We start from the raw sequence: 13,386 nt of genomic DNA, 5'->3' as shown, positions 1-13,386 counted from the left end.
GAAGCTAAATCCACACTCACAGACAGCACTTGACTGAAATGTTGCACAAATGTCCAGAAGATTGGACGTTTCTTGAAACTGGCCATCTCTTGGAGCATGGTCCACAAAATCACTGAATGCTTCAATGGAATCAAACTTGAAATCACTTGACTTTTTCCCCACAACCATAAATTTGAATATTCCTAATGTATCTTTATGGCCAAACTTTCGTTATAGTTTGGTACAAAAATGGAATATTTTGATATCAGTCGCATAATGCTGTCTTTTCCAAATTTTTAATCCATTGTCTTGGCAACTGCATCCTGATCAAATGCTTGCCACTCTCGTAATTTCTTCTCTGGATATCAGCTTTCTAGATGGTCACATAGCAATTGAATAAATTGAAGAATTGCAGCACTGTTACTATTGAGAGCAATCAGAACATGCTTAACTTTGTAATTTCAATAAACATGCTCACATAAATGCTGAGACTTTAGTTTATTGATCTTGGCCTTTGCGAATTGCATTGCTTTAATTGTTGTCAAATATCTTCTTTGGAAGAATTTGCACAGTGATGCAGTTCAAGAACATCATGCGCAGCTGTCAATGCAAGGCGATATTGTAGGTCTGCGCGCATTTTCAGGCAGTATTTGTTTATTGGATTGTTACATTTATTGGATTGTGTGCAGTACTTGAAGTGTCTTGACAGGCATCTCTCTTCATTCAGAAGTTCAAATGCCACTGTATCAGCTTTGAAAAACCTTTTTAACAGTTGATTTGTTGGACATTGTACACACTATCCTTAGAGGCGTTTTAATATCTTGCACAATTGACATCTGCATCCAATCATCATCCATTCCCAGATATCTGTGAGCAACACAGCGCTGTTCCGACAATGTTTGATTTCATGTCACAAGGTTGTGCTATTCCATTTTTCTTTCCCAGCATACAGAAGCTCCATCTGACGTACGTGTCACCGTCTTCGGTAATTCAAAGTCATTGTCGGCATGAAATTGCTTGGTTGCTGTCACAATGGAGGCACTGTTGCATGCAGTTAGCTTCAAGATTCCTGCAAAGACAAAGTCTTGTAAGCAAGTTCAGAACCTGGTCAAAATTTGACATACAAAATGAACATAGTCGGCACTAAGCTGCCTGTACACGTTTACTATCAGTATTCAAAAACTCAATTTGCACAGTTCATCCAGGAACATCTGTATGACGAAGCCAATACACTCCACACATTTGAAGGCATAATTCTTGCTGCTCCAGCTCTCAGTAACTTCTGTGTACTTTGCCACATGATCATTAATGTTTTGCACATAACACCTGGATGCATTTATCTTTACAGCGTATAAGATTATTAGTGAGAACTTCGATCATTTTAGGATCATCCATTTCACTTTTAAATTTTGATGGCCTCACCTTGTCTCTTCTGCAATGTGCACAGGATTTATTTTTTGAAAACTTATTTGTTTTTCTTTTGAACATATTTTAAACTTATCAAGAAAGCAAAACTTTAAAATATGAGTGAGAAATGTAATTTCCTACTTGTATCATGTGTTGCTTCCTTCTGGAATAGCAGACTGCTTCCTGGATCTGATGCCTGATCCTCTAGCCCCTTGCTGAAAAGACTAAATTTTCCACGACTCCCCAACCATATTCCTATAGCTTTCGACTCAACTTCCCAACTGGAGGTGATGTGACCTGTCGTCTTAACCTTTCAAGAGCCCGATTCGGCAGTTGCAAGTTTTTACAGTTTGTCTGGAGCTGGAAGTAGTCATATGGCTGAGTTCTGATGGTATGGGCTTTGTTCTGGCGCATGGAGGGTCCTGGGATTCATGGGCCATCTGTACGTAACTGTTGGGAATGTCTAGCATGGAGGTCTGGGGAGAAATCCTTCATTGGCCATTTAGTAGTGACCATCCAGTGCACGAATGATCATGGGGCATGCACGGGTTTTGCTTTCCCAGTGCGTGGCCAGGTACATCTTGCCAGGAATGTTGGGACTTAGTTATAAGGAAAAGCACGGAAATCTTAATCCTTTTGTCTTTGAAAGACAGAAAACAATTTTATGGAGTTATAAAGGTTTCAATAGAGAGGATCAAATCATGACTACAGGTCAAAAGAGCACATTGGTAGAGACTGGTAATATTTACGACTAAGACAGTGGAAGCAAAACCACTGAAGACATTTAACAGGCAGTTTGATGCTGTAGTTGAGGATTGTAGGTTTTTATTAAGTATTTGAACTCAACAGGCCTACCTAGGATATATTTATTGTTACTCTTCAATCCATAGCAATAGATATCTTAAAATCTCTTTTCTTCACAGCTAGTGATTTCAATATATGATTGAGAGCTCTTGCTCCATTGTTGCTGTTCCAGGTTGCACACTTTTTAATGATCTTGTGACGGACTGTTAAAATTTGAAGAAGTCTGAGCACCCCAAGGTGACATTAACTGACAAACTGTACCACAAGGTTTCACATTATTTTTAATCAGAAGCAAATTTTATTTTGTAAAGCAAGAAATCAAACAACAATGCAACTACCTTGACACTATGTTTTATAACAACTTGTGCTACAAGCTCCGTCCTGTTTGTCCCTCCCTGGGTCTTGGCTCCCAAAAGAAGTGAATCTATTCAAATACCTTTAATTTACTAGTTAAAAATATTTAAAAATACGAATTTTCTTATTCGACCATTCCAGCTATTGTGCGGTTTCATTTTTTAAGACAACATCTGCATTCTAATAGACTTCCAATATCTATTCATTGTGTTTAATTTGATGTAAAATAATTGTTGCACAATTTATAGTCGACTTCCCACACCCCAGCAAATAATTCACTTGTCTTACAAAACCTGAAAGTTCGTTCATCTTTCTTGTAACCAACCCAAAGGTATGTCTGAAGTCACTTTGATTTCTGCTCTGTTTATTCAATTAGCCTTTTGGCGATACAACACTCCAAATTCTACTTATAGACTAGATTCTTCAACTCATTGACCTTATTGTTGGCAGATACATAACTGTCTTCCCACAACTTCCCAAACTGACTCTCCTTTCTTCAACAAGACTCTGTCAGAGCCATTGTAGATATCTTCCACTAGCTACAAGCTGGAAAAAGATTTTCCAGCTGCTTTTCTGTCAAATTGAGACAAATCTCCACTGGCATTTCAGATGCTGAATCATGAAGTTAGTATTTTCTTTGCTTGAAATGCAGGCCTAACTAATAACAATCATTTTGTGTTGGCAATCCTCACTCTGAGTTACAGCCCACACATAGCTAAATCTGCAACTGTGTCTGACTCTTCTCAAACTGAGCTCGTTGCTTCTGTCAACAAACATACAAAGATAACTTGAACAAAAGAGCATTCCAGCAAAGGCTCCACTTTGAATCAATATCTCTGTGGCAATATGGCATGTTTTCCGATGATTCAAGCAGAAATTTAAACTAATTATTTTTCCTTCAACACATCTCTTTGATTCTGTTGTCCAAAGGAATAATAGTTGAATATAACTGATCACTTGCTACTATTTTTCCATTATTAACTGAGAGCTTGCAGTACAAACATGTCATCTTTCTACTATAATGAATGCCAGGCTTGTTTTGAATTTTATTTACTTCAAGGTTTCTTATTAATCTCTTGATCAGATGTCCTCAAGTTTTTACAGTTAATTCCTAAAACTTCTTGTAACTTAAAACGTATAAAGTGTGATCTAGATTTCTTTTGCACGTCATAACCTTGATTTTAGATCTCTGCAATTTTTGAGTTAAATGTCTGGACATTTCCAGTATAATTTTAAAATGAAAATCCACTTTTACACTCATTTATTTCTGTGTGCATCACATGGCTATATGCTTGCTGTTACGATGGTCATTACAATTTTATTTGCCACAAAGAAAACATTGGAATATGTGCTAAGCTCCCTTTTATTACAGCACCCAGCACATCTCCAATCCCAGTCCAGAATATACCTTCAAGTTTATATCAGACTTAATCAGAGCTGCCTGCTTTTGCCTTGCCATAAATTGATGGGGTATGATTCTCACTTAAACCATCTTGTAAGCAGTCAAACCTCTTTGAAAAGTCTTGTCAATAGCTGTTTATAACTGGGTCAGAGCTGTACAGCATGTAAACAACTCATCCATGCCGACCAGATATCCTAAATTAATCTGGTCCCATTTGCATTTGGCCTATCCAGATACCATTTTAAATGTTGTAATTGTACCAGCCTCCACTACTTCCTCTGGCAGCTCATTCCATACATGCATTACTCTCTGCATGAAAAGGTTGCCCCTTAGGTCCCTTTTAAATCTTGCCCCTCAGGTCCCTTTTAAATCTTGCCCCTCTCACCTTTAAACCTATTCCCTCCAGTTTTGGACTCCCCGACGCCAGGGAAAAGACCTTGACTATTCACCCTATCTATGTCCCACATGATGTTATAAACCTCTATAAAATCACCCCTCAGCCTACGACGATGCTGGGAAAATAGCCCCAGTCTATTCAGCCTCTCCCTACAGCTCAAACCGTCCAATCCTGGCAACATCCTTATAAATCTTTTCTGAACCCTTTCAAGTTTCACAACATTCTTCCTAAAGCAGGGAGACCGGAATTTCATGCAGTATTCCAAAAGTGGCCTAACCAATGTCCTGTATAGCTGCAACATGACCTCCCAACTCCTCTACTCAATACACTAACCTATAAAGGCAAGCATACCAACGCCACCTTCACTGTCCTGTCTATCTTGTGTAGTTATGAGACAACATCCGTTGCTTTTTCATTTTGTTTTCTCCCTTATTGGAAGCACTTTCATCAGAATGACAATTCTGATTGACAGTTCACCTGACAGTTCATTTCAGAAAAATGGGTAGACTGTAACATCCAATGGAGAATTTAGCATAAGTTATCTTGTCAAACCTGATTACTCATGCATACAATGCTATCAGTTCACCATGATAACTTCATCAGATTAACAGTTCACCAAGTGGGAAGGGTCAGATTATTATGTTAATTACTAACTGATGCCATTTATATCAGTGAACTTTATTATAGAATATTCCACCCTATTTTGGGAACTAGAATCTAATTTAATTAGATTAATTACTGAACAATAAAACTATTAACAGATGAATTTAGTTGGTTCTTTGTCGATGTCTTGTTTAAAATAAAAAGTGGGTTGTCACCAGTAGGTATGGAAGTGATTTCTGAGTACATTGTTTTCCCTGTTTTTTCTTTAGAACACTTCAAACAATTCGTAAAAAGGTGCAAGAAGAACATTCTCTTCAAGATCTTTTATTCAAAAGTGCTTTTAAAGGATCCCCTACTGTGTTGCCACCCAGGTATCTAATCTGACAAAATCTGAAATAGTTGTGTCCTGAACTCTGCAGAACCTATTATTGAATAGGTTTTCTTTGTAGATTCTAACCTGATGAAATATGTGGCGTAAAGAGTGTCAGCATAAGAATGAGTATGTAAACTGCCAAATTATAACTTTGACTCCCTTTAATTTGGTTGAATACATAGACTGATATCTATGGGAAATTGGTCTCCTTGGTATCTTTGGTAACCTTTTCCAAGCCCAGGAACTGGGGCAGGGAATGTTGATCTCAAATCCACTCCACATAATATTGCTGCTGCCAGTCCTGCCCCAATTATTGATGTCAAGGATAATCTGTCAAATGCACCTGGAGCTCCTAAGTCCATTGTAAACCATGCAACTAAACAATCATAAACCCTGCTGAAAATATTGAACATCTTTCTGTTGGATAGTCAGTCTATAACAATGTACATTAGCCTGTAGAATGGTATTTCAGATAGAACTCCCAACATCTAACGTATGAACGTGTGAAGAAAGAACAAGAATAGGCCACTCAGCCCTTCACACTGCCATTCAGAAAGATCATAGCTGATCTGATTTTGACCTAAATTCTATATTCCTGCACATCCCTGATAATATTTCATCCCCTTGGTAATCAAGAACGTATCCACCTGTGCGTTAAAAATATTTAAAGGTTCTGCATCCATTGCCTTTTGAAAAAGGGAATTCCAAATACACTCAACCCTCTGAGAGAAAAAATAGTTTCCTGACCTCAGTTTTTAATGGGCGACCCCTTATCTTTAAACTGTGACCCCAGTTCTAGATTCTCCCACAAGAGGAAACAATCTTTCAATATCACATGGTCAAGTCTCCTCAGAATCTTGTATATTTCAATTAAGGCACCTCTGAATCTTTATAACTCCAGGGGATACAAGCCTTAAGCCCCTCTGGCCTTTCCTCAGAACAATCTACTCATTTCAGGCATCAGTCTGATAAACCTTCACTGAACTGTTGGCAACAAACTAACATCTGTCCAAAGTATTGTGACCATTTTTACACAGCACTGGAGTGCAGTCTCACCAATGCACTATATAACTCCCCAGATCTGGATGGGATCTATCCCAGGTTACTGAGGGAAGCAAGAGAGGAAATAGCTGGGGCCTTAACAGATATCTTTGCAGCATCCTTGAGCGCGGGCGAGGTCCCGGAGGACTGGAGAATTGCTAATGTTGTCCCCTTGTTTAAGAAAGGTAGCAAGGATAATCAGGTAATTCTAGACCGGTGAGCCTGATGTCAGTGGTGGGGAAGCTGCTGGAGAAGATACTGAGGGATAGGATCTATTTACATTTGGAAGAAAATGGGCTTATTAGTGATAGGCAGCATGGTTTTGTGCAGGGAAGGTCATGTCTTAACAACTTGATAGAATTCTTTGAGGAAGTGACAAAGTTGATAGATGAGGGAAGGGCTGTAGATGTCATATACATGGACTTAAGTAAGGCGTTTGATAAGGTTCCCCATGGTAGGCTGATGGAGAAAGTGAAGTCGCATGGGGTCCAGGGTGTACTAGCTAGATGGATAGAGAACTGGCTGGGCAACAGGAGACAGAGTTGTAGTGGAAGGGAGTTTCTCAAAATGGAGAACTGTGACCAGTGGTGTTCCACAGGGATCTGTGTTGGGACCACTGTTGTTTGTGATATACATAAATGATCTGGAGGAAGGTATAGATGGTCTGATTAGCAAGTTTGCAGATGACACTAAGATTGGTGGAGTAGCAGATAGTGAAGGGGACTGTCAGAGAATGCAGCAGATTATAGATAGATTGGAGAGTTGTGTGGAGAAATGGCAGATGGAGTTCAATCCAGGCAAATGTGAGGTGGTGCAATTTGGAAGATCCAATTCAAGAGCGAACTATGTGGTAAATGGAAAAGCCCTGGGGAAAATTGATGCACAGAGACATCTGGGTGTTCAGGTCCGTTGTACCCTGAAGGTGGCAACGCAGGTGAATAGACTGGTCAAGAAGGCATACGGCATGCTTTCATTCATCGGACGGGGTATTGAGTACAAGAGTTGGCAGGGTATTGAGTACAAGAGTTGGCAGGTCATGTTACAGTTGTATAGGACTTTGGTTCGACCACATTTGGAATACTGCGTGCAGTTCTGGTCGCCACATTACCAAAAGCATGTGGATGCTTAGTAGATGGTGCAGAGGAGGTTCACCAGGATGTTGCCTGGTATGGAGGGCGCTAGCTATGAAGAGAGGTTGAGTAGATTATGATTATTTACATTAGAAAGACAGAGGTTGAGGGGGGACCTGATTGAGGTCTACAAAATCGTGAGACGTATAGACAGGGTGGATAGCAAGAAGCTTTCCCCCAGAGTGGGGGACTCAATTACTAGGGGTCACGATTTCAAGGTGAGAGGGGAAATTTTTAAAGGAGATATGCGTGGAAAGTTCTTTACACAGAGAGTGGTGGGTGCCTGGAACGCGTTGCCAGTGGAGGTGGTAGAGGCAGGCACAATAGTGTCATTTAAGATGTATCTAGACAGATACATGAATGGGCAGGGAGCAGAGGGATATAGATCCTTGGAAAATAGGTGACAGGTTTAGATAGAGGATCTGGATCGGCGCAGGCTTGGAGGGCCGAAGGGCCTGTTCCTATGCTGTAATTTTCTTTGTTTTTTATAACTGAAGCAGAATCTCCCTACACTTACATTTAATAACCCTCGCAATAAAACGTAACATTTTCTTCTCTTTCCAGATTGCCTGCTATCATTATGCCCACTTCACAACTCACTTTCCTCCCTATCTTTGTGTCATCAGAAAAATCAGCTACCATACCTTAAATCCTTTCATCCAAATCATTTACGTAAGTTATAAAGAGTTGAGTTCCCAGCATCAACCCTTATTGAACATCACTCGTGGCATTCTGCCAGCCTAAAAAAGACCCATTTATTCCTGCTAGCTGCTAGCTAATGAATCTTCTATTCATGCTAATACGTTACCCCTTATAGTATATGAGTTTTTAATTTCCGCAATAACCTTTAATGTGGCACTTTATCAAATGCCATTAGTTACACATGATTTCACTTTGACAAAACCATCTTGGTTCTGCCTGATTACCTTGAACTTATCCAAGTGCCCTGTTATAATATCTTTAATGGTAACTTCAAGCATTTTCCCTATGACTGATGTTAACTTAACTGGCCTGTAGTTTGCTGCTCTCTGCTTCCCTCCATTTTTGAATAAATGGGTTAGATTAGCTATTTTCCATCTATAGGAACCTTCCCCAAACCTAAAAAGTTTTGGAAAATTAAAAACACATCAGTTATCTCACTAGACCTGGAGTTTCGAAGAAAGAAACTCATTGAAACTTATAAGGTATAACTTACAAGGCATGGTGGCTCAGTGATTAGCATTGCTGCCTTACAACACCAGGAACCCAGGTTTGAATGCACCTCGGGCAACTGCCTGTGTAGAGTTTGCACGTTCTCCCCGTATCTGCGTAGATTTCCCCCCGGTGCTCCGGTTTCCTCCCACAGTCCAAAGATGTGCAGGTTAGGTGGATTGGCCTTGCTAAATTGCCCATAGTGTCCAGGAATGTGCAGGCTAGATGGATCAGCCATGGGAAATGCAGTGTTACAGGGATGGGATGGGGTGGGGGTGTGGTTCTGGGTGGGTTGCTTTTCAGAGAGTCTGTGTCGACTCTGTGGGCCGAATGGCCTGTTTCCACATTTTAAGGATTCTGTGATCTTCTATGTGTGACTGATTGATTGAATATCGATAGGAAGCTGTCCTTGGCTGGAGATCCTGGAGCCAGAGGCCATTATTGTAGAATTTCGGGGAGGCCATTTAAGACTGAGAAGAAGAGGAATTTCTTTACTCAGAGTAGTGACTCTTTGAAATCCTGTATCCCAATTACTAAGCAGGTTCAAGACAGCAATTGATTGATTTTTTTTTTCCAGGGAAGACAGATCATCTCATCCACTTGATGCCTGCAGGATACACGGACACTTGTATGTCAACAAAGTTGCAGGAAATTTTCACATAACTGTGGGCAAGTACGTGCATTCATCATATTACTAGCTCCATTAATCAAAACTAATGGCTGGATTTTGACTTGGTAACATACTTATATAAAAACGTAAAGAAACAATAGACCATGCAGCCACTCGAATCCGCTCTGCTGTTCAATGTGATAATGGCTGATCTTTTCCATTGATCTCAGTTTCCTGACCATTCCCTGTATCCCTTGATTCCCAATGGACCAAAAATCTGGTTTGTCACAGTCTTAAAATCATAGAATCCCTACAGTGTGGAAAGGGGCTGTTCAACCCATCAAGTCTGCACTGACCCCCTGAAAAGCATCCCACCCAGACCCAGCCCCCTACCCCACTGTCTGTCTGAAGGTTGAGTTGAAAGCGGTGATGAATTTTGCTTCCTTTACCTTGCTTCTTCCAGAAGATATGGAAAGTGATCCACTTTTTGTTTTCCAGGATCTTGATATTGATTGTAATTGATAGGTAATTGTGTCATGCAGTGGGAGCTGGTTGGAAAAAAACCTCAGTTGTCCAGATGTTTAGTGGAAGGCCCATTTTTGTCACCCTTCAGAGAAAGAGCTTACAATGCCTGATGCTCAGCTGAAGTGAAAGCGCACGAGCATCCTTTGCACACTCACTGAATAAATGGGAGGGCGGTGGAGGCAGGAAACCTAACAGCCTTTTAAAAGTACGTGGGTGAACACTTGAAATGTCGTAACATTTAAGGCTCTGGGCCAAGTACTAGAAAATAGGATAGGTTGGTACAGACTGGATGGGCTGAAGGGCCTCTTCTATGCTGTATAATTCTATGATTGAGGTTGGAGTGGTTTTGAATTAAGTACAACGTGCAATAACAGTTTAATTTCTATTCTGCAGTTTATCTTCACATCTGGTTGGTAATTTGATGGAGTTGGTGACAGGTGGTCTCTGCTGCTTCCTGACTTATCCTGTCACTGATCCTTGGTTTCATCAAACTTCCCACTTCCCAACTTACCTATATGCCATTTCCCTCTTCTGAGCCTGTGTTCCAGTTTTAAGGTGCAGATCCAGATCTGATCAGAAACCAGAGCCTCAGAGTTGTGAATGTGTGGGTTCTGACAATGCAGAAGTGTTGATCTGCCACTGTTCTAATCATTTTCATGTTTCCCATTCACCACTTCACTCTCCTGAACCCTTGCTGTGAGAGCTCCGGAGAAAAAAGTGGACCAGCTTTTTCAGTTGCTTTCAGCAAGGTTTTAGGAAAGGGAAACACGAGCAAGAGATTTGGGGACAGGCTAAGTAAATAACTACAAAATTAATAATGTAAAGTATTTAAAATTGTAGAGGGTAATGTTTCAGATTTTTCTGAAACACTTTTTACCTTCGTTTTAATGGGAGAATGTGATTCACTTCACTTGAAGCAAGGGCTTGACTTGTATCACTGACCAAATCCACTCACCCACTACCACCACCTCACAATCCAGTCTTTCTATCTGTGTTCCCTCCATGTCCCAAATAGAGATCACTTGTTGCTTCTACATGCCACACCACTTTGCAGTCCAGTATCTAGTTTGCCCTGACAATCTAAATAAATTCATTAATGTGAATGGGAAATATAAAGTGAATCCTTTTTCATATTGGCTACTGGTTCTGTCAATAGTTGTTAATATTTTGATAGATATTTTATAATGGTGAAGGAATTGGATCTTATTCAATGTTACTTTATGCTCAGGTTGTCTTAAAAGTTTCCTAACTTATTTTAGAAATTTTCTTGATGCTATTAGGGCGATTCCTCATCCTCGAGGTCATGCACATATGGCAGCTCTCATTAGTCATGATGGTAAGTGTTAGCAGATTATTATTAACAAAGTTGTAGATGAATTTATGCCATTCAGATAAATTTGACAAAATGCATAATGCTTACGAAAGGAAATATAGGGCTGCTAGATTCTTTTTGTCCCTTTCAATTTTGGTTTAGTTATTAACGCTGACATTTCATAGCCAATATTGTATGTTCATGCAGCCTTTGAGACACTTGAACATAAAATCTAAACTACACTCTAATTGCAATACAGAAGGAGCGAAGCATCATTTGGATCATAACTTTTCAGATGGATTGTTAACTAAGGCTTCCCCTACCACCTTAGATTAACATTTGAAAAGGACAGAATCACTCCAGTAACTTCAATAAAACATATTACCTTATTCTTATACCACTGCTGGTTCTGGGGGCCGTTTCTGCATAAATTAGCTGCTGTACTTCTGATAATGCCACTGCACTTAAAAAAAAAAAATGTTCTTGGGTGTAAAGTGGGGATTACATGAGATCATGAAATACACTATTTAAATATTAAAATCTATCTTCTCAAGAACAAGATCAGTCTGGGTGTGGTTGCACTGCGGCTGACTGTTCCCCAAAGCTAATTGCAGTGATTGCGTGAACCTAGAAATTATGCATCGCTGCTTTGTTTATCATGGGGAGCAACACAGCTACACCAGTGGAATCCATACAATTATTGAGTAACTATCTCAAATGGGAACTTTGCTTTCCCTTTCTCTTACCTTTGCGCTGCAGAAAGGCACTAAGACCAATGTCTATCCCTATTGCTTACCCGCTGAGACTGGTTCACTCCACAATCCTACTATCTCTCACTGCATAATCAAGCCTGGGTCTTTGCTGCTGTGTATGGTTCAGTACCATTTTGCTGTTTTTGTAGCAAAAGTTTGAATGAAAATGAGAGCTACTCTTTATATACTCAAGTAATGGCCAATCCCATGTAAAACTTCCACGTAAGATCCAAAAACTTAATACTTACCACCTGCTTGCCAATGAAATCAGACTCCACTCGGGTGCAGATCTACTTGATAGCACAAAATTGAAGGCAGCTATTTAGCGCCTTGTATCTATCTGCATGTTAACATATGGTATCAAGGCCTTATATAAATGGCTTTTATTGTGATAAATTTGATAAAATTAGGTGTACAGAATTTGAGTCCGTTGAGATTATTTATCTATAACTAAAAACTTATTGATTAAAAAAGTTGGCTCTTTTTACACTACATTTTAGGGATGAATGGGTAGGTGAACTGGACTGGACCTAGTAGCTCTATGTTAGCAAGTTAATGAGAGAGGGTGGATTGCAAGCTCTCTGAAATGTTATTTCTGTAAAATAGACCCCCTATTTGAAAGCTTAGTCTTAGAAACGAGAGCTCTGAGCATGTAAATTTTATTTGTTGAAGGCTCCTTTAATAATACAGCACTATAATTTTGTTGATCTAAATGATTTAAAAGGAATTCCTATTTATTTTTTCCTTACTTTATGATATACAGGATTTAAAGTTTCTTGGCTGATGAATGTAATTATTTAAAAAGAGAGGAAAATTTTACTGACATACTGCTTTTAACCACATGGAGGTGCTCTTTAGCCTAAATACTGCACGTACTTTACAGATGCTCTGGTCCACCACCATATTTTTAGAGTTTAAAGTTGCAATTAAACTTGCGACATACCAAAATTATTTTTCAGGTTGATTTTGACTAGATTTGAGGGAAAAATACTCTGAGCTTACATGTTGGGCTGGGAAAGAAAAGCAGCAAATGCTTTATTTACATTGAAATATAATTTAACTTTAATTTAATTTTCCTCTTAATGCACTGAGTATTTGCTTTCTTGATCTGTGTTCTTGTTATAAATCTTTTTGAAGAGCAGTCTGTGTATGGAAAGCAAGAGTAATGGATTTCTGAAAAGTTGCTTGTTGATATAAAGTACAGCCTGACAGCGAAGTTTCTGTGTTTGTCTTTAGTGTACAATTTTTCACACCGAATAGATCATTACTCATTTGGAGAACCAATTCCAGGACTTATTAATCCACTGGATGGAACAGAAAAAATTGCCATAGATCGTAAGCTGCTTTTTCTGTTTTTGTTTTTATCTTTCATGTAAGAAGAATTTTCCATTCATTTATTAGCTTGTTCACTCTCCACTATTCTATCCGGACTCTTTCTCAGCTGTTTCTTGTTTCACTGTTATGATGATTTCAACTGATGAGTTCATGTTGATAATTGAAAACTCT

The 13,386-nt window shown here is 39.3% G+C and overlaps 1 protein-coding gene across 1 annotated transcript in view; it reads left to right on the top strand.

The window, feature by feature from the left end:
• Positions 1-13,386, top strand: part of ergic2 (ERGIC and golgi 2) — a 66,329-nt gene that overhangs the window by 24,478 nt on the left and 28,465 nt on the right. The window contains exons 7-10 of the mRNA XM_048607396.1: positions 5,216-5,317; positions 9,259-9,354; positions 11,097-11,152; positions 13,117-13,215. Of these exons, the coding sequence (XP_048463353.1) occupies positions 5,216-5,317; positions 9,259-9,354; positions 11,097-11,152; positions 13,117-13,215 (353 nt within the window). The remainder of the gene's footprint in view (positions 1-5,215; positions 5,318-9,258; positions 9,355-11,096; positions 11,153-13,116; positions 13,216-13,386) is intronic.

This window comes from Rhincodon typus, chromosome 18 (genome assembly GCF_021869965.1).
Source record: "Rhincodon typus isolate 14 chromosome 18, sRhiTyp1.1, whole genome shotgun sequence".
NCBI lineage: Eukaryota > Metazoa > Chordata > Chondrichthyes > Orectolobiformes > Rhincodontidae > Rhincodon > Rhincodon typus.
This window is presented reverse-complemented; position numbering and strand designations above follow the sequence as displayed.